The 20,724-nt window shown below is 42.8% G+C and overlaps 1 protein-coding gene across 13 annotated transcripts in view; it reads left to right on the top strand.

Moving 5' to 3' along the window:
- Nucleotides 1-1,440: 1,440 nt before the first annotated feature.
- The window catches only part of pax2a (paired box 2a), a 30,309-nt gene continuing 11,025 nt past the window's right edge, over nucleotides 1,441-20,724 (top strand). The window contains exons 1-9 of one of the 13 annotated variants that reach the window (XM_055018399.1): nucleotides 1,442-2,569; nucleotides 4,025-4,190; nucleotides 4,747-4,767; nucleotides 5,247-5,444; nucleotides 8,964-9,049; nucleotides 9,207-9,326; nucleotides 10,289-10,333; nucleotides 17,146-17,321; nucleotides 19,311-19,431. In XM_055018399.1, the coding sequence (XP_054874374.1) occupies nucleotides 2,527-2,569; nucleotides 4,025-4,190; nucleotides 4,747-4,767; nucleotides 5,247-5,444; nucleotides 8,964-9,049; nucleotides 9,207-9,326; nucleotides 10,289-10,333; nucleotides 17,146-17,321; nucleotides 19,311-19,431 (976 nt within the window). In that variant the 5' untranslated portion in view covers nucleotides 1,442-2,526. Of the gene's footprint in view, nucleotides 2,570-4,018; nucleotides 4,191-4,746; nucleotides 4,768-5,246; nucleotides 5,445-8,963; nucleotides 9,050-9,206; nucleotides 9,327-10,288; nucleotides 10,334-17,145; nucleotides 17,322-19,310; nucleotides 19,432-20,724 lie in introns of those variants that run through there. The other 12 variants (XM_055018401.1, XM_055018406.1, XM_055018402.1 and 9 more) reach the window with 12 other exon arrangements.

Genomic DNA, 20,724 nt, shown 5'->3' with positions numbered 1-20,724 from the left:
TATTCTTATTAAAATTATTATTATGATGACAGTTATTACTTAATATTTCCATTTACAATAGGGATGCTGTGGACCCTTTTTTTTAAAGGAAACATTAAATGAAACAGGAGACAGGCCTGCAGGATCTATAACTATTTAACCTCTACTGATTTCAATAAAAGCATTGTGCTTAGAAAGCTGGAACGTTTGTGTAATTGTTTTAAGTGTGAAATATATTAAAATCAGCTGTTCTCATAGTGTGTGACAACTGTCCCGATGCTCTTTATTCTATAATGTAGACAACAAAAAAGGGGAGAAAAAAATCGAAAACAATAATCGCATTAAGTCCTTGGTGACTGGAGCTTTTAAAAGAGGGTGAAGTCAGGACTAACAGTTTCTTAATTATCACGCCGTTTGTTTTCGCTGTAGCGCCGTGACACGGGGACGTCACCGTGGCAGCACAGAGGAGGTACGGGGGGCAAATAGGGCTGTTGTGGGCGAAATAGCAGCAGCTTTAGGGCAAAAGTGCACTGACGTGTGAAATTACAGCCCATGGTGCTACATATTGTACCAGAAGCTCCCTCCCCAAAAAATGCAGAAACAAAAAAAAAAAAAAAAAAAAAAAAAAAAAAAAAGAGGAATCGTCCTCAAACTTGTCCAGAGGGTGAAGCTGGACGCAACACGATGCCATGAAGTCCACGAAAGCTCCAAATAACAATTAAAGATCGTTGCTGTTGCTGCTGCAAAAATAAATACATACATTCACGCAAGAGCTGCACGCACGACCACTGTAAATGTCATCTATATGGAGAAATACATAAAACCGCAGCTAAATACCAACTGAATTTTGCATGCAGAAGTTATTAACCACCTGCCTTTTATTTTTAATGTATGGAGGCTCTTTGATTGCATGTTTTTCTCTTTGTATTCTTCTGGATTGGCTCTTACCAGAGAAGATTAAGAGTGCGTCATTCACAGCAGTCCTACCATCAACCCTTGACCCGGACAGCCTCAGCAGCATCCTGCCCTCCTGCCTGCCCTCCTGCCTGCCCTCCTGCCTGCCCTCCTGCCTGCCCTCCTGCCTGCCCTCCTGCCTGCCCTCCTGCCTGCCCTCCTGCCTGCCTGCTGTCTGCAGGAGCACAGCGGCCCCTGCGGAACTACACTGTGTGAGCGCCATCTACAGAGCGATGCTGCGCACAGGCGGCGAGCAAATGATGAGAGGATGATGATGATGATGATGGCCTACTGACTGGCTCTCCCTCTGCAGGCTGCAGCTCACCTTGCACACCTCTGCTCTGACCACACAGACAAATACAGTGTGGGCATGAAGCACTGCAGCTTTATTTTACACCTGAAAACTAGTTTTTCACTCGATCTCATCCACGCGTAATTCACAGTTTTGTTTGCTTAAATATGTTTGGAGAATAATTTAGGATAAAGACGCTGGGGGGGAAATGCAATCCATCCCTACTGCATATTTGAAAAAAAATATTTTAAGACTCTTCACTCCTCACAAGGTGAAAATGAGGAATGATTCAATCTCATTATTATCTACAGAAACATTTTGAGGATCTACAACTGATTGTTTTAAATGTCTTGTTTTAGGCTCTGTAACTAAAATCTTCCACGTGTGCATCCCTGAGTCCCAGTCTCAAGTGTTTCTAGTGGGAGTCCTGCATGAAAACGTCTGATCGCAACACAGCCTGGCAGTGCTTTACCTCTCTTCTACCCCCTGCCTTTAATTTCCTTGATTCCTCACCCCAAAGTCTCATCATTTCCCATTTCGTCTCCCTCCCCTTCCTGGCTGTCGGATGCAGGGACCTCCTCATTTGAGCTGCAGGTTTTTACGTGGGCGAATCACAAAGTGTTGGAATCTATTGCCTTTGTCTGACAAGTCATCCATCTCTATGCAAGGGGATCTGTAGGATGGATGTAGGAGGGGGGTGATCTGTGGGACTGCAGCTTTTAGAAACAGACACACAAGGAGAGGGGTTTCATTCTCAGCCCAAAGCTTCGCTCAGGCACAGCCCATTCCGGAGGAGAGGGGGACACACTGCTCTGTACTCCGCCGTGTCCATGTTGTTGTCATCTCCGCCCCTATCTGATTAAACCACAGAGCCTGCCGCTCCACCAAGCCGTCCACAGGAGAGGGGATTTTTTTTTTCCCGGCCGCAGATTGCAGATCGGAGCTGTGGAGAATCAGCAAATCTTTTGTTTTTGTCCTCACGATGTCCGTTAAACACAAACAGTGACCCGGTTTGAGCCAATGTTGCTGCGACTGGTGCGCTCTGCACACGCGTGGGTCATGCTCTGCACCTGACAGCTCCTTCTGCAGACTTTTGAGTTCAGACTTCAAACAGGAGGGAAAACTTAGCATCGCCCCAAGAAGTTGTTCACTGCTGCAGCCTGCGGACTCTTCCACACGGACTGTTTTACACCAAAATATAAATCCTTGTTGTTGTTGTTGTTTTTTTTACTCCTTTAAAGCTGCATCACCGAGGCGAAACGGCGACTTCAGTCGATTACCTTTCTTTCCTTTGCTATCCAATGGATATTCACTGCAAAGCAGACCCCTTCTCAGCGATGCACCGTGAGTATGCTGAATTAGTTTGCACACCGAAACATCCCTGCGATGTGACTTAAATACCTGCACAAATTAGATCCAGTGCGTTTGGAACGATTGTGCTTAAATTAACGCACAAATCAGGCAGTTGTAAATACCTAAATGTACATATGAATATATATTTATTTTAAGTTCATTAAGGCTCGTTATTCTTGGACGTTTTATTTCTGTATCAAAGGTGAACACAGCTCTTGAAGATTTAAGATATTATTTAATTCCCCAAGTCGTTTCCTTCCCTTAAAAACATTGGCGTTTTATCCGAAGAGTCGTTTTTTTAAAAATAGTTTTAAACGTGTTAATTTTGAAATAATAAAACGAGATTAAGACAGAGAAAATAACAGCTGCTGAAATGTTTTATCTTTTAACTTTTAAACGCACATGGCACACTGGAGAGTTTAGTTTTTACGCTTATTTTTTCGTGGAGTTTGTTGTGGAAACTTTATTAACTCGGAGTTCAGTTTAAACGGGAGGATATAAGCTGCTTCATACATTCACTGTTAAGTGAGAAATTAGAACAATTTAAATACAAAGCTTTTTATTATGCGTGAAATGACAGTTTCCTTTAGGGGAGACAAGAGCACGTTGTGTGTAAATTGACGTTATTCTCTCACTTTAGATGTGGGCGGTAAGAGAATATATAAAACAATAAGCCAAAAAAAAAAACAAAAAACTGACGGCTGTAGTTGTTGTTGTAGTAACTGCTGGTTTTTCTTCACGTTTTCCTCCATATGATATGCGTAAAGAAGACCCGGACCTCTGCCTAAATTATTTATCCCCTCCTCATTCGCACAATCCGCGTTGGTAATATGAGTTATCAAAGCTTATTTTAATTATTTACAACAATTGTGCAAGGAAAATTAAACAGGTTGAAACATAATATCTGCGACATGTGTTAGGCTGCAGTGCAGTGGAGATGCTCTTGGAAAATATTGCCTAAGCAGGCCAATGTACAGGGAGAGGGCAGTTTTATGTTGGATAGCTTCTTTAAATAAAATAAAACAAAATAAAAATATAGGGGTGTTTTGATTTTTAGTAGAATGTATTTAAATTTAAAATTTTGCACATTGCATTTGACAGCAACATGAGATCTTTAAAATGATGTGTATTTTATTTTGAAAGCTACAGTTAAACACCTATCATGATTTAAACCTTTATTATTATTATTATTATTATTATTATTATTATTATTATTATTATTATTATTATTATTATTATTATTATTATTATTATTACTATTATTATTATTATGTGCAGATTTAAGATATTTCAGGCTGCAAACATTTCAATGCGTGTGTGTTTTGCTATAAACACAATCAGCACAAAATAAAAGCATTGCACGCACACGAAGGGAAAGCGCGTATTCCATTCTGCAGGTATGTAATGTTATGTCCTCCGCCTGTGTTGCTGTTGTATCCCACGCAGGGCACGGCGGTGTGAACCAGCTCGGCGGGGTGTTTGTGAACGGCAGACCCCTCCCGGACGTGGTGAGGCAGCGGATCGTGGAGCTGGCCCACCAGGGCGTCCGGCCCTGCGACATCTCCAGACAGCTACGGGTCAGTCACGGCTGTGTCAGCAAAATCCTCGGCAGGTAAAAGGGGGGATCCACTACCAACCAGAGCCCTTATGTGTGTCAAACATCAATCTTTCTATAGCTCCTATATATGCGCACCCAGCTCTATTTCAGCCTCAGTCATCGGTTATATAGGCAGGTCATTTTTTTCTCTTTTTTTCCCCTCCCTTCTTTATTTTATTTTATTTATTTTTTTTGCTTGAACACAGCAGTTTTGCGTCCGAGATTTTTCCATCCATCACCTGCAGCCTCGCAAGAGAAAAGCATCATAATCATGAAATAAATGTTAGGAGGGGAGTTTAAAAAATATCCAAGAGAAATATGAGGCTGTTTAATATTACAGGAGACTGTGGATAAAATACTACAACCATGAGACGCCAATTGGAATATTAGGCAGATTAAGAAAACCACAACGGCCAGGATCAACCCAATATTACAAAAATATAGCAATACGTACTGTCCGTTTCTACATTTTTCATCAGTGTAAAAGCTACTTGAAACCTGAGAAATTAGGTCATTTTTACTTCAGAGCACAAATGCTGTGAGATAATATTTTGAAATATATTTTTTTCAGCTATCAGAAGGCATTTCAGAGGTATTTCATTTCACACACACTGAATGTTTGTCACCAACATTTCCCAGTAGGTCATGGTGGCATGTCGTGCATGCTACTGTAAGCTCATGCAGACTTGAAAAAAAAAAAACAGGTCCAAACTGTGCTCTTACAGCTAAACTGTCTTATTGTTCTGTCCGTCTCACTGCTCATATTGTTTCATTTTAATTACACTGCTTTTCGTTGAAAATCAGCTCTGTTCGCCTTCCAGCTGACACTCAATTAGGCCCATATTACAGCACATTTCCACGCCAATTAATAGATTAATGCCGCCATCATATTCGTAGGTTTTTTTTTTTTTTAATTGTGCAGTATATTGTAACTGCAGAAGGTCGATGGAGATTTGTTTCCACACAGACGATTTTTAAAAGTCACCTTTCTCATTGATCACACGAATGAGTTGATTTTGTTGAATGAAGGAGGGATCCAGATTCAGGAACACTCGCTCTGTCCCCATGCAGGTACTATGAAACCGGCAGTATTAAACCCGGAGTCATTGGTGGCTCCAAACCAAAGGTCGCAACTCCGAAAGTGGTGGATAAAATTGCAGATTATAAGCGCCAGAATCCAACCATGTTCGCTTGGGAGATAAGGGACCGACTACTGGCTGAGGGCGTCTGCGACAACGACACGGTTCCCAGTGTTTCATCCATCAACAGGTAGGTGGTAATACTTTTTTTTTCTTCCATTTTATTATATTCTGGAAAGCGTGCCAAATTGCGTAAAGGCGCGTAAATTCGTCTTGAAACGAAGCTTACTCCTTTCTAAATGTGTGCATGCACATAAGGTTAAAAGAAAGTGTACAAGTGAGACAAACAGGATTAATCAGGTGGCATTTTCTTTGCTTAAATCATCACCGAAATAAGCAGATAGCTCCTTTATCTTCGCACACAAGGCTGAACTATAGTCAATTCCAGCCGAGCCTATCCGGGGTGGTCTCACAAGTGCAATTCAATCCCCTGTGCGGCCCTCCACAACACAGCCAGCACGGGAGCTGAGGCTGGGGCCACGAAGAATCACATCTGTCTCGATAAAAACCGATCAATACCGCGTAACCAGATCCAGAGGCAGAAGGAAATACCCAACAAAGTCGTTCAATACGCGGACCACACTGCGACACAGGAGGCAGGAGCCTCTTTATTGCCAGACAATTGCTCTGTTTTCCAACACCGAGGTGTGGAGCGACAACAGAACACACATTTAGGCTCATAATATGGTTGAACAATTTCTGAATTATTATTATTATTATTATTATTATTATTATTATTATTATTATTATTATTATTATTATTATTATTATTATTATTATTATTATTATTATTATTATTATTATAAGTAGTATAAACGTGGAAAATTGGAGAAAATTTAAATTTCCCTGTCCTGGAAAAGTGTTGATTAAATGGACTATAAAAGAGTTTCTGTTCTGGTGAAGCAGCTAAAGCAGCAGACACCCTACACCTTCACCTTTCCCACATGAAGCGGTGCAGCAGTGGACAAAGTATCTTTAGACAGAGGACGGTGCTGGTGAAAAGCCCCACTGCATGTGTGCAAAGTGAAAAAGCCCCGTAGTGCTCTGCCAGTGATGAACTTTGGTTAGGAGGCACTGTTCCAGAGAGCTGGTCATCAGCATTACATTTTAATGAGCTGAAGAGAGTCTCATAACACATAGCAGCTAAATGCAGGAGAGAGATGAATCTTTGCAGAAAAAGGAAAAAAGAGAGAGAGAGAGAAAGAAATACTGGGAATCTGCTGTGGAAATTATGGTGTCAACAGGTTCGATGGCACAATTGTTTGTTTTCACCTGTTGTGCATAAAACTGAGGAAATAAATTTATGATTCAGTTTTTGTTTTAAATGTTACTAGAGGAAATGTTTGTGATAATAAGTTCACTTTGAGCTTTGTGTAAGAGCACAATTAGGAGAAACTGTGTCCTTTGAAACCACGTTGGTTTCAACAGTAATGATTAACATCGGACTTTGTGAAAAGCATGGCCTCACAAATCACAACAAAACAATCAGCGGACTTTACTCTTGACTTTTGTTCCCTAAATTTTGCCTTAAAATAAAGGTTAATCAACATTTTTTTTACTGCACAAAACGCACTGGAGTATTTTGATATTCTCAACATTAACTCCACTCATCGCTATAATTTTCACATTTCAGGCTTTTTAAAATATTGTTTTAATTTCTTGCTGTTGTTGTTTAGGGAGGGTTGATGTGGAGGAGGAAGAAAGGGAGGAATAGAGGCAGGCAAAGGGAGAGAAATAGACAGTGGACCCCTGGTGGTCTCTGTGGTTAAAGAGCTGACCTCTGCTCTGTTGACTAAAGAGGATGTCCTGGCTTTAAACACATTTTTCCTGCATGAATTATTAAAGATTACACAGAGACTGGGTTGCACTTTGTTTTGTTGTCGCAGAGAGGAGTTTCCACCCGCTGCACTATGCCCAGTGGACAAAGGCGTACCCCATAAGCGGCTTTCAATCATATTGATCCACATTTTAATATTTCTTTGGGGCTTTTTTTTTTTTAACATCAGCCAAACACCAAAGTCGTTAATTCAGTCATCCAAATTGCTTATTCAATATCAACAACACAGACTCGAAACAAAGTCCTTGAATTTATGAGACTCCCTCGAGTCATGAGGTCAGATAACTGTTGTGGTGAGATGTTAGAAATTCAAATAAAATATTGATGTGTGTTTTCTGGAGGAGACTACTAGCCTTTGTTGCCCTGCCTGAAGGAGAGAGTATGGAGGACACATGAGATAGTGAGGGGAATGAAAAGAGTCTGATGTACATTTTTTGCCCCAGAGGAAGTTAACCCCATAGCTGCCTGATTCAGAATTGATAGCTTATTGCTGGATGCTGCATGCACATGTGGACGTCATTCGCCTCATCTGCAGTCTGTAAAAGTCTGTTTTTGTCACACCTCTCGAGTGAGAGGGCTTCCATGTGGGATTTCTGTTGGTGTACAACGCTGCCTGTTATTCAATGATCTCACGTTCATCTGTCAATCAAAAGATTACCATAGTCATGGTTTAATGTAATGCGATCATGTCCCATAAGAGCTAAAGCTGAGCTCGTGTAAATCCCACTGTTACAGCTTGTTTTGCTTAAAGAATTACAGCAGTCATCAAATTTACGAATGTAAAATCATCTCCGATTTAATCAGCATAATTTTTTAGATTATTGTGACACCTGCTTTTATTTAGTTTTCTATTTCAAAGTGCACCACGGATTAAAAGACACTGGATGTGGCAGTGGTCTCAGCTTGGCCCAATAAGATACTATTGCTTTCCTGTCACATATAATTTATAGATCACCATTTGCATCTGCTGTTCCTTCGCCAGCATTTGTTGTCAACTTTTCTATCTGGGACTCCCAGTCAATAGGCTCTGATCCTCAGTGAGCCTGGAGGATTCCTGTGTGCTACACTTAGCAAAGTAAAAAGACACACAAAAAAAAAACTACAACAGACACCTGAGAGGTGGCAGTGAAATAGAGACAGAAATACAAAAATTGAATTGGAGGAGAGCAAAGAGAAAGAAAGGAAAGAAAGTGATGAGGGTTTTTTGAAAGACAGCCATTGTAAAGTACAGTACAGCAGATAGCACCAGTGGACAGCAAAGTATAAATGAAAAAAGAGGATGAGGGTGGGAGTGAAAGATCAGGTTTGAGAGATGGCGAGAGAAAGAGAGAGTGAGGAGAAAAGAGGGAGTGGGGAGCAGGAGAGGGAGATTATTAGAGTTGGCCAGGTAGAGCCAGTGAAGCTGATCATTGAGGTGAATTGATGTGATTTCATGCTTTGTTTGCAAGATCATTCAGACCAAAGTGCAATGAAGACTTTCCCGCCACATCACATCTTACTGGTATAGGGACTTTATCATATTTCTAACCTCAGAATCCAGCTAGATTGAATCCACAATCTCAGGGGGCAGCCCCTATTCAGCCTCACACAGGAGCTCAGAGATTGCCCCCAAAGCCCCGAGATTGGCTATTTGTGACAGGGGCCTGAATATGAGGATACAAGCGCCCCAAACGATGGAGCACTTGTACATGCACAGACGTAAGTGGACGTGATGTGCCGCGTTTAAGTGTCCCGCGGTGCCTGGTCCGGTGTGAAATCTCAATTCTCTGGAAGCGCTATTGATTGATCCGTGTCTGTTGTTCACTTTGCCAGGATTATCCGCACCAAAGTCCAGCAGCAATTCCACCCGTCCCCCGATGGATCTGTTACGCCGCTTTCCACGCCGGGCCATACCATAGGTGAGTGCGACACAGACAGATTACAGTCAAATGAGCCAATCAGGGCGGCAGAAACAGGGAGAAACTACGACCCGTATGCACCCAAACACACACACAAATAGCCCACTCGCTCCGGCAGATGCTGTACACACACACTAACTCAGCTTTCTCCCATCAGTGCCCAGCACAGCCTCCCCTCCTGTGACCAGTGCCTCGAACGATCCCGTAGGATCCTACTCCATCAACGGCATTCTGGGTATTCCCCGCTCCAATGGCGAGAAGAGGAAACGAGACGATGGTAAGGGAGACACAAGATCCTTTTTGTTTTCCATCCTTTTAATTCTCTTCATCACTCATCTCCTACTTTTTTTTTTCCCTGTGTGTGAAGAAGATGGCATTCATGACAGCACTGCAGCCAAGTGTGTTTCTGTGTGCTGTCTCCAGTGACTTGTTATGTTGTATATCAGGCAGGGCAAGTGTTGAGAGAGCGCTGTGATTCAATCAGCTTTTTGATGCCCGACGTTTTACCATACAGATATGCCTACAGAGCTGCATCTCAATTTTATACCACGCTCAGACGTACTGTAGATATTCCATATAGCTGTCATACAACTCTAATCCCCCTTGGCAAAGCATCAACACTGCTGTTCTGTGCTTTCATTCCTGCAATGCAACAAAAAGCAGAAAAAGAAGCTCCTTTTGATCCCCTTGCCCAGATGCTATCAGCTAATATTCTGCACTTTATAAGAGTACATTTTTGATCAGATTTTTTCCTTCTATTTTACTCAGTGGTGATGCATTAAAATGAGGCAAAAAAAGAAGCATGAAGACATCAAGTAATAAAGTATTTTTTTGACTTTACACTAGCAACGGACTGGCAAGCAAATAGACCTAGATACGCTCAAAGATTAAGTGGAAGCCTATCCGGTCCAAGCCAGAATTTCTCATTCCTAGGCAAAGAGAGTGGACACACACTGCCTGAGGGCTAATAGATTATCGGTTGTGCAAACAATTGGCTTTTTTTAATGCCTATGAATTAACATGTCCCTGGTGGAGGCCTGAACAGGTGTAGGAACAGACCGGTGGAGGCAGGGAAGGGGCTGCTCGTGTGCCTGTGTGTGCCTGTGTGTGTGTGTTTGTGCGTGCAAATGTGTGTTTCTGTGCTTTGAGGTGGCTGATGGGATGATATGGTTGACAATGATCTCAAAGAGCACTTATCAAAACAGGCCACTTCCTTCTTTTATGTTTCTGTCTCTTTAGTTCTCTGGAGTGGCAACCACTTGGATGGAAGGAAAATAGGACATTGTAAGTTCAAGTTAGACAACCTTCTCTTCTGCTTTGGTCAATCAGACCACAATACTCTCCTCTCTCTTGCTGTTTTTTTTTTTTGTTGTTGTTTTTTCTTTTTTGCTCTTCCAGGGTTATGAGTTTATGAGATGTGGCGGGGGAAGATTTTTTCCAATAAATAATCTCCCGAGAAATTAAAATGAATTACGCTAAATGACTGTGGAAAATCATATTTTCCATGTAATGGCATGCAGTTCAATATACATTAATGCGCAGCGTAGCTTATTTAGAATTGTTACCAGGCAAATAATAGCTGTGGATTTTCAAAAACAAGATGCAGTTTATTGGAAACTAAAATTCATTTATATTTTTAATGACTCTAAACTTGACAATTCGCTTTAATTTGGGCTGTGATAACAAGAAACCCGCTGCAGTTTTTGTGTTTGGTTATTTGTGGTAATTTTCAGTTTCCCACAATTTTAGATCTGTGCCTGGGTTGTTGTATTTTTTATTGTTTTCTACAAAGTAAGTAGGGGGGGGGTCTCAGCAGCAGCAACATGTTTCTCTGTCAGATAACTTAGGAAACATATAATTAAGCAAAGACATAAGAAAATAAATAAATGTATTGGAAACAAGCAGAGATCCAATACAAATGGTTTTCACATTGTGGACACTATTCTTTGGACTTTTTTGCATTTCTGTACCTAATCAAAGACTGTAAGCTTCAAGGTGTCACATGTTTGTGCTTTTATTGTGATAATTTTACCATGCTAAATAGGAAAAACAAGCATTGTACAGTCTTTCTGGCGCTGGTGTTGTGAGGGTGGTGTCTGTGATCCTGGTGTGACTGAAGTCGGTGGTTGCCCTTTTAGGAAGAAAAAGGTCCCCATTACTGCAGGGCTGTAGAGATAATGTAGTGTGACACGCGTTATGTACACCAGGTCCCCGTAAGACGAGCTTCAGGGACATAGGTGCCATAAGAGCTATTAATCTGTCCTTGTCATGTGTTATTGCAAATTAAAAGTAGCATGTTACACTGGACGCCTTTGAGTGAAGATGGGAGGTGGAAAACGAGAGACAGAGGAGCAGGGTAATGAGAGAGGGAGAAAAAAAGTGGGCTTTATGAGGGGAGGAGGGAAGGAGGAGGTCCTGGCGGCCTCAATGAGAATTGAGCAAGGATTAGTTTTAGGATCTGTGCGTGTGTACGTACACACCTATGCACGGGAAAGCGACTTTTATGTGTTTGTGAGTAACTTTTGTGGCTTCCGATGCTCTTCACATAGCGAACATAGTGACATTTAAAAAGAATTTGCAATTCTGCAGAGAAAAGCTATTAATTCACAAATTAACATCTCTCCCCCCACCTACACTCCCTGCCTCTATCTTGGATGTGCAAGCTATCGAAAAGACAAAAGAAATAGCCTTAAGGGGGGAAAAGAGAGAGTCTCAGTCCTATCTGTGGAGAGATTGGTTTGCATGTCTGCAAGCAGCGATACCAATTATGCCTGTGCTGGGAGAATGCGTCTCAATGCGCCCCCTCTCCTTTACCCCCCAACACCCCCCACCTCCTTCTCCCACCACCGCCGCCCCCCACTCCGAATCTATCCATAGCCAGATTTATTTGTGTATCTCATTACAGGAAATGGAATGTTGTTCCTGCCAAATGCATTAATAGTGAAGTGGGGAAATTAGCCTGTTGTACAGCTTGCTCTCACTCAGTCATTTAAACCTATGGTGAAGGTGGAAGCCAAGAAAAGACAGAGAGGATTGGGTGACAACTGCTGTGTGATTTCAAAATGTGTATTACAGTGCTAGAAGTTCATGCACTCGTTTAAAAAAAAGTTTGAGCTCTTTCTCGGAGTTAATTTGGAGTTAATTAATATGTGAAATACCTGATGTAATTTGTTCGTTTTTTATTAGTGCTGCGGCTAAATTCAGTACAGTGGCAGGTTACTGCTGACCTTCCTGCTGTTTGCAGTCAGGTTGATGTGACCTAACTGTATGTTTCTCTCATCACTGGCTCACCACGTCCTGGACGGAGCCCAGTGGAGCTCCTGGGGAGGACAGGCAGTAGGGTGCTACGGTGATAAATTAGATGGAGAAAGGAAAGGTCATAACTTGTGATTGTAGCGTGGGTGTGGGATGAGTGTAGAAGGAGCTGATGAGTGTGTGAGAGGGCAGAAAAAAAATATGGCCTAGCAGGTTGTTCATTCATGACATAAAAGAATGATCGCAGGCAGCAGCCGGAATCATATCAACCTTGTTCAATAGCTTGAAAAAAAAATGAATACAGTCGCTGTTTTGATTTGTTCCCATTTGATATTTGGCCCCTTTTGGAGAATGCCCAGAGAGTATCTTTTGACACATGTGACCCATTTGCAGAGTTTAAATCAGTTAGTGTATGGATTTGAACCTGGGCCTACACTGGTTGACTAGTCAAGCCACTCCATGACAATGAGTCAATAGAGGATCACTTTAGAAAATAAATGCATCCAGAGCGAGACAGAAAAAATGGAATCATGAGCGCCATGATGGCCCTGATGGGGTGTGTATGAGAGAGAAAAGCCCAGGTTTGAGAGGGGCCACAGAGCGTAACATAGAGACAAGAAGCTGTTAGGGCCCTGACAGTAGAGGAGGCACAAAAGGGTCCACATTGCATTCCTCCCCCTCCTGCTTCTCCGCTCTATCTGTCTTTCTCCTCAATGTTTCATTTCTCCTCTTATTGTCCCCCTTCTTCTCGCCTGAGTTTTGCGGTTTCACCATTTGCATCGAGCAACGCGGCCGTGTGAGACCCCGGTTGTAAACAATATACAATGAGATCAGTTGCACAAAAATATAAAGAGGAGGGAATTCACTCAATGGAGAGGAATCGTGTCAGAGAAAAGTCAATTACGGGCAGCAACGCCGAGAATTAATGGAGCGATGCATTACTCAGCTTGAGGAGGGAGAAATGGCATGAGAAAAGTAGGGATACGTTAATTGCATTTCCACAAATACCCACCACACAGGGTGGCGACGTTAAACGACTAGCTGGTCCAGAGGAGGGAGATGAAATCAGAGGAGGACAAAGAAAAATAAGATGGGAGTTAGGTCATATTAGAGTGGGAGTGGGTGCAAAATGTCTTTAATATAAAGTCATTTTTGGTGGTAATCGAGTCCTAAATTGCATATTTTCTTAAAACCAATGAAAAAAAAGATTATTTTAACTTGTTTTTAATGCAAAGGCCTATTTTAACAATACAGTGCAGCAGTCTGCAGTCTCTTTGATAAAATTTAGATTTTTGCAGTGTGTTTTAAACAGTGTGTAAATATTACCTTACATTTATTTGATACCTTTGTCCAAATCTAATTTTTCTCTCCAAACACACAACCGTGCGGACAGAAGTATCCAGGAATCAAAACGCCAACCTTTACATTTAAAGACCAACTCGCTCAATCACTTAATGTCATGGACTTGCAAACTGGATCCAAATATTCTCTGACTTTTATTTACTTATTGTAAACTTTCTGCAGTTTCAGAATATAAAATAAATGAAAACAACTGGAGTGCTTCAAAATACTATCGACGCAGCCTCAGTGCTGGCAGTGAGAGCAAATATCAAATAAGCATCACTATGCCTGCTGACAGTCAGTACACTGGTTGGTGGTGCTAAATCGAATTAATAAAGCTCTTAAACATGCCACAACATAACAGGATCTTAACAGCCATGGCAGTGTTGCTGCCTCTCTCCTCTCTCTCCCCCACCCCACCCACCTCTCTCCTTTCCGCTTCAGAGGTTTCATAAATATAGCTAGCTTACAGGGAAGGAGTGTTCACCCTCTGGGTATACCAGTTTGTTTGTGCTCGCTCTCTCTCTCTCTTTTCTTTTTTTTCCCAAGCTAAACAGCATTTTTAAAAGCATCAACGAATGATCCACAATTTGCAATAGCATCATTTCACCTATCAGCGCAGGACGAATAAGTAAACGGTTGACTCACAGCCTCTGATCTAGGGAACCCCATGTCATTGATTTACGGCGAGAGCCAGGCAGTGTGTAGGAATTCATTTGCCTTTCAAACGAGCCTCCACCTCTACTCTTCTCTGAGTTATCTTATCACAGGAACAGGAGAGATGAAAGAAGGACATTAAGTGCCACCATGCCACCGCAGGACGTTAACATCCCCCTTAGAGACAAAGCAAAACACAACAGCTTTTGATACCACTGAGATCTGTTTTACAATACTGACTGTCACTAGTTAACTGAGTGTGTGTTTGTGTGTGTGCGTGTACAAGCGTGAGTATAAGTTTGTGAAAGGAGTACAACAACTTTTAGATTTTTACAGCATAGTCCAAAAAAAGACCAGTTGCAATTTCATATCTGTTGTTGATTTGGTTGTGCAATGAGTTGATACAAAACTGCGCATTCCACTGAAAATGTTCAAATCCGTGATAAAATATCTCACTCGTAGGCACAAAAAGGTCACAAAGCATCTACTCGAGCTGATCAAAGACGGTATTTACCAGAAAGTGCACCACGTGTTATCGTCACCATTGGAGATTCTTGTTTTTATATCACTTTGTCTCCTCACACGTTGGTGTTAAAACAAAGAGACGCAGTCAGCTGGGGCTGTGGGAGTGATAAGAGAATACCTGCTGAGACACCCAAAGGGGTTGAAGAAACACTGAGAGAACGAAACAAGCCAGTCAATGAGACACACACACACACACACACACACACACACACACACAATCTGACAGTCGGGCTTCACACTCCACTTGACACGCTGACTGTCAAAGGATGAATCAGATTTATTGCAGCTATCTTATGATATGTGTCAAACATGAGCCACTAATGGCAAATTCTGAAAATAAATGATTTACTGTTACTCCTTTTTAAAAGCTAAATCAGGATTTTTTGGCCACATAAATTTGAAACATATTCACATAAATAATTTTGAAAAGTGAGAGAATAATGAGAATAATGTGCGTATAATGTGATCAAACATTCTGTAGCACTTTGTTTTATTTTTTAAACCTTTCGTGCTGCTAATACAGGTTTAAATACCTGCCCATCAATTAACAGTTTCCAAAATCCGCTTCTTAGTTTTCTAGTTATGCTTTTATTTAAATTTTCATCACAGAAATTGCACCAAAAAGTATTCTATGATGGGAATCTACATCCTTTCACTGCCAGTTCAGAGGCCTTATTAGGTGTGTAAAGGGGGTGCTGAGTATAAGCATGCTCCTCTGTGCTGAATGACAAACACTTGCTATTGATCAAGCTTGCCTCTTTTCTCAGACCAGCTGATATGAGGTAATTAATGACTCTATTTTCTTCTGTACCACAGACAACAGTTGAGTTTCATACAGCAACACAACTGCTGCTCCACCCCCAGCACCCCAAACCAAGGGAGCTGTTTGAAAAGAAAAAAAAACAAGAACCTGTGCTAAAATATTCTGTAACTCGTAGCAGAAAAAACACACGTGGCAGGAGAAAAATCTGATTCCTTAATAAATGTTACACAAAGCTAAAGTCAATATATTTTACTGGTGAAACACACACACACACACACACTCTGTCATACACAATTGCAGTCCTCTATTCCATTCTCTCCATGGATCTATTTCTTGGTGCGAATCGGGTTCATCCTCTGGCCTCAGCCATTGAAAAAAGGTCAAGCAGCCGAGCAGAATGGCAATAACGCCCCTGAAATGGTACCATCAGTGGAACATGATTGATCAATTGAATTCCATAGCACAGAAAAATGTGGGATTAAGTAGAGTATTATACGCACAATGAGTTGAGGCATGATGTTCATTCCAAGTTCATTTCGCCTCCCTCCTCTGCTAGCGGATCAGGCAATCAATAGCGGCCTTGCATATCATATATCACCGCTGGCTCGCCCAGGAGAGAACATAATCTGCTGCAAATTTAGAATGACAGATTTGTACGGGAGCTAAAGCCCTCATCCGCTGTTGGTGGCGCAGTATAGAGGAGGAAAAGGGGAGGGTGGTGGGAGGCTGCCAGGAGAGTGGAGGTTCCTGGAATGCTGGCTGGAGGTTTTAGCTGTAGATTTTTTTTCTCCTCTCGGTGCTCAGGACATGATGAGTGAGCAGAGGGAGAGCTGCAGTGGCGGCGTTGGGCTCCCTGGCCGAGTTGATAGGGTCAGAGATCAGAAGAACGAGGGAAGCACAGGCTCATTTGTTTATATAGAGTGTGACCAAGTGAGGAAATGCATACGCTTGCCCTCGACGCCCCGTCCTCATTGGGCCCTGAGTACCATCCCCACTCCATTCTGTTTTCCACAAGACAGGCAATATGTGGGGGATGGAAGGGGAGAAAGAGAGACAGAGAGAGGCAAGGGTAATATGTTCAGGAGGAAATAGTACAGTTAAATAATGGCTCTCCATTTCCCGCTGGCAGAATGAGAGGCTCTGTATGTAATCGCCAGCCCGACTTTCTCCTCCTGAAACACACGGTCTCCCTTACAAGTATATATTTGCACTGAAGGTAATCCATCAATTACCATAGACCTATCACATGATGACCGCGCTGATGGTGGCTGCGATGGGGAGGTGGGGGGAGGCAGGGAGCTGAGCGAGTGAATGCATGTGAGAGAGGAAGAGAGAAAGTGAAAAGAGGGAGATAAAAGCCAGACATGATGGTGGGTTTTCCTGAATTTACTACTGCTCCTCATGCCATCACTCTCATACCCGTTGAGCTCAGAGATTTTTTTTTCCCCTCACGTTTATCTCACAATGCTAGAATAATACCAAGTAAAAAGACTGGAGTCTGATGCAGAATGCTGTCTCCCTTTCCTCTCCCTCCTTCTCTTCTTCTTCCCTTCAGATGGCTCTGATGGTTCAGGCCCGGGCAGCGACTCTCAAGGCAGCGTGGAAAGTTTAAGGAAGCACCTGCGAGCAGATGCCTTCACCCAGCAGCAGCTGGAGGCCCTGGACCGCGTGTTTGAAAGGCCTTCCTACCCCGATGTCTTCCCCACTTCAGAACACATTAAACCCGAACAGGTGTGACACTCAGATTTCTTTCTTCATATTGAAATTCAACCGACTTTCTTCCATGCCTGTCTGTGAAATAATTTACACTGACTTCCAACAATTATATTGTGAATTTGGTAAACATGCTGACACAGGTGACAAAAAGCTCCATGCAACTTCTTGCTCATAGCAGCCTACAAGCCTACAGCCTATTACAGCGGATAACCTTTATTTACATTCATTAGACTGTTAAACAACAAGAGACTATTAATTTTTGCATTGGAACTCTATGTGGGTGCCCATGCAGCCTTAGCAGTGCCCTAATTGAGTTCATTTTCATCTCTGCGCGATCGCGGGGAATTACAGCGGCGATAAATCAGAGGGACAGCCCCTCAGCCTGCTATACAGCCCCTTAATGCAGCTAATTACCAAAGTGATTTCTACGGCAAGATCAATACCAAAACGAATTGGAAATGACTTGCAATCACAAAGAGTGGAGGAGAAGGTATTAAAAAGGCGAGCGGGGGGTAGGGGAGGGGGGGAGAAAAACGGCGTCAGAATGGTCCAGAAAAATCAGTTTTAATTTAATGTAATATTAATCAGACTGCTTTCCACTCTTTCCGCGCACCTCCTTTTTTCTCCCTGTTTCCAACACCCCCTCCTTTTCTTAAACTGGTGAAAAGGTGGGATATTAGGCTATTAGGGGCTTGTCTGGTGTCTGCGTCAGGGCATTAAAAAGCCATTTTGAAGAGGCCAGGCTGAATAGGCCTCATCCCTCCCACACTTCTGGCAGCCATGTGGTCAGGTCATTCAGGCCCCTCTGTGCTTGCCACTCGCCCTCCGCCCAGCCCTGCCCAGCCCTACCCACAGCCCATCTGCATGACAAAATGGCTCTTGTGCTGCTGAGGCCCAGCGGAATAGAGAGGAACATCCAGCCTAGTGCCAGGGAACAGTTGTAAGCAGACAATTAGAGTTTATCTCGGATAGAGGCAGACAAGACTGGGGTCACCAGCTCGGCCCTGTGGGACCCCAACCCATTGAGACAAACAGATGCACACACGCACTCTGAGACAAACACTCGTAGACACAAATGTGTGCACACACACTTATCCTTTCAAAAGAAGAGCTGGGTCAGGAAGTGTCATCTCATTAACAAACAGGATTCATCACAACGGCAAGCGGAGTCTTAACCTGAGATTAAAGTGGATAAATACTAAAGAGACTAGTGGGAAGTCTGATCCTCACATGAAGTTTCGCTACTGCAGCGCAACAAACTGTGAAACTGCACAAACATGAAAGATGGCTGAAACTGCACCGAACGTTTTATTACAGCGAAAAACAAATGCAATGAAATCCTTCGATATAAAGTAAGAATACACATAAAAGACTGAAAGTTATAAAGCAATACATGCTATTTTAACATTTTATTAACCTAGTTTTATGTGTTCATCCTGGAGGCAAAGCACAAAGGCTGATTTTGAGGTTGTACTCCCCTTTAAAAAAAAAACACACCACATGTCTCTCCTGTAACAAAGCCCTGAATGTCTCCTCCCTTGACTGGTCACAGGGATGACTGCAGTGGAGCACAAAGAGCCAGCTGACACCCCGTCCTTTGACTCCTCTCCCAATCCCTCTCTCATCCCGCGCTCCCTTTCTGCCTTCTCCTCAGACAAGCCCTAATGCATGCATACATCATCATAGGTCTTGGTAAAGCACAGGGAGCGGGGACGGGGGGCGATGTTCACAGAATCCACCGGAAATATTCAGAGTGAAACACAGCGAGAGGATCACGCACAGCTTCCTCAAATACACCAGGGGAGCTCACACAAACGTATTTCATATATCGTCACCCAAAGCGGCGAATCTGCTCCAAAGGTGGCATGCTAAATGAGCTCACCTGCAGTGCATGAGTGATATTAACCAGATCGTGACCTGATCTAGTGGAATGTTTAATTTAATAAAGGCAGTGTGAATTGCTCCCTTTGACTGCCACCTGCTCACATGTGTGTTTGTCTACAGGCGAATGAGTACACTCTACCATCCCTGAATGCTGGCCTGGAAGATGTAAAGCCGAGCCTTTCCACCAGCGCCAGCTCCGACCTCGCCTCCAGTGTCTCCCAGAGTTACTCTGTTGTGACAGGTACAATCTGACTCATGCTACACTGAACCCTAAAAGAATACACACGGCTGCAGCAGGCCAAAGACATGTGCACCAAGGTGATCAAATTTAGTCAGTTCTAAGCACACAAGCACAGCATTTATGCAATCAAATTCTTCTGACTTTTCCTTTGTCTCCTGCGACCAGCCAAGTTAACCACCTTTCTAAAAGTAATGTATACCAATTATCGCCACATGTAGTTAGTTGCAGCTGGAAACGATGATAATCCTTATTTTCAATATACCTCTATGGTGTCATTTTACCCTCAGGCTATGGAAGATAGGGATACTTTCTTTCACTTTTACACTATTAGTACTCCAACTTAAAAAATCCACTTCTCCATCATCCTTGAATCATCAAAAGTTTGACTCCTGTGGCACGCACATTTTCCACTAATACAAAACTCCTCTCACCAAATGAAAACACTCTTTCAAGGCACTTTTTGAGGCTCTCTGTTTATTTCTAAGACACGGAGCGAGGTGATATATCATCTGAGCCCATTAAATCCTACAGGTCTTTCACACACCGCTCCTAACTGGCTATTGTGTTAGCCTGGATTGGCCCGCTAACAGATTGACTGGGGGCACTTCTCATAAGAGACAGCTGCTGTTCTGCCACGACACGACGTTGTCATCAAAGGCTATCATAGCCTGTTGATTGACAGCGGCTGGAATGGCACTGTGGCTGGCTGGCTGCCTCACGCTGTGGAGAGAGAGAGCGACCCAGATACAGATGAGATGCAGACAGTGAAAGAAACACTGAAATTACAGGGGGTTTTTTTCCTGATTGCTGTTTGTAGTAGTAACTCCCACTGAGAGCCAACATGCAGTGGCAGGTGCAATGTATTGAATATCTTGTAGTATCTGTATCATCTAACCCACACCAACCCACCGTGGCTTCTTTTGCTCAACTGTCCAGGTTGATGGCCACCTGGTTAATTGAAATATTGTTTCATTGTGGCTGTGGAGGCTCTTTCCCAGGAGAGGTTAGGTTTACTGATGGCCACACCGACTCGAGAATAATATGTCAGCCTTTTAATAAAAGTCCCATAATTATGCAGTGGGAATCAAAGTCAATGAGTACGCTCTGTGTGTGTTCGTGTGTATGTGTGTGAGAGAGTAAGCAAAGAGGAGGACAGCATGATTGAAAACTGCAGCCGCCCTTCTCATATGATCCCTATAGTCCAGCCACAGACTCGGCCACAGAGCTATGGGAAAAGAAAGACCCCCTTTTTATTCCTGAATATGTGGGAGGTAGCTTTGCCCCAGAAAGTTG

This window comes from Amphiprion ocellaris, chromosome 16, assembly GCF_022539595.1.
Source record: "Amphiprion ocellaris isolate individual 3 ecotype Okinawa chromosome 16, ASM2253959v1, whole genome shotgun sequence".
Taxonomy (NCBI): Eukaryota; Metazoa; Chordata; class Actinopteri; family Pomacentridae; genus Amphiprion; species Amphiprion ocellaris.
This window is presented reverse-complemented; position numbering and strand designations above follow the sequence as displayed.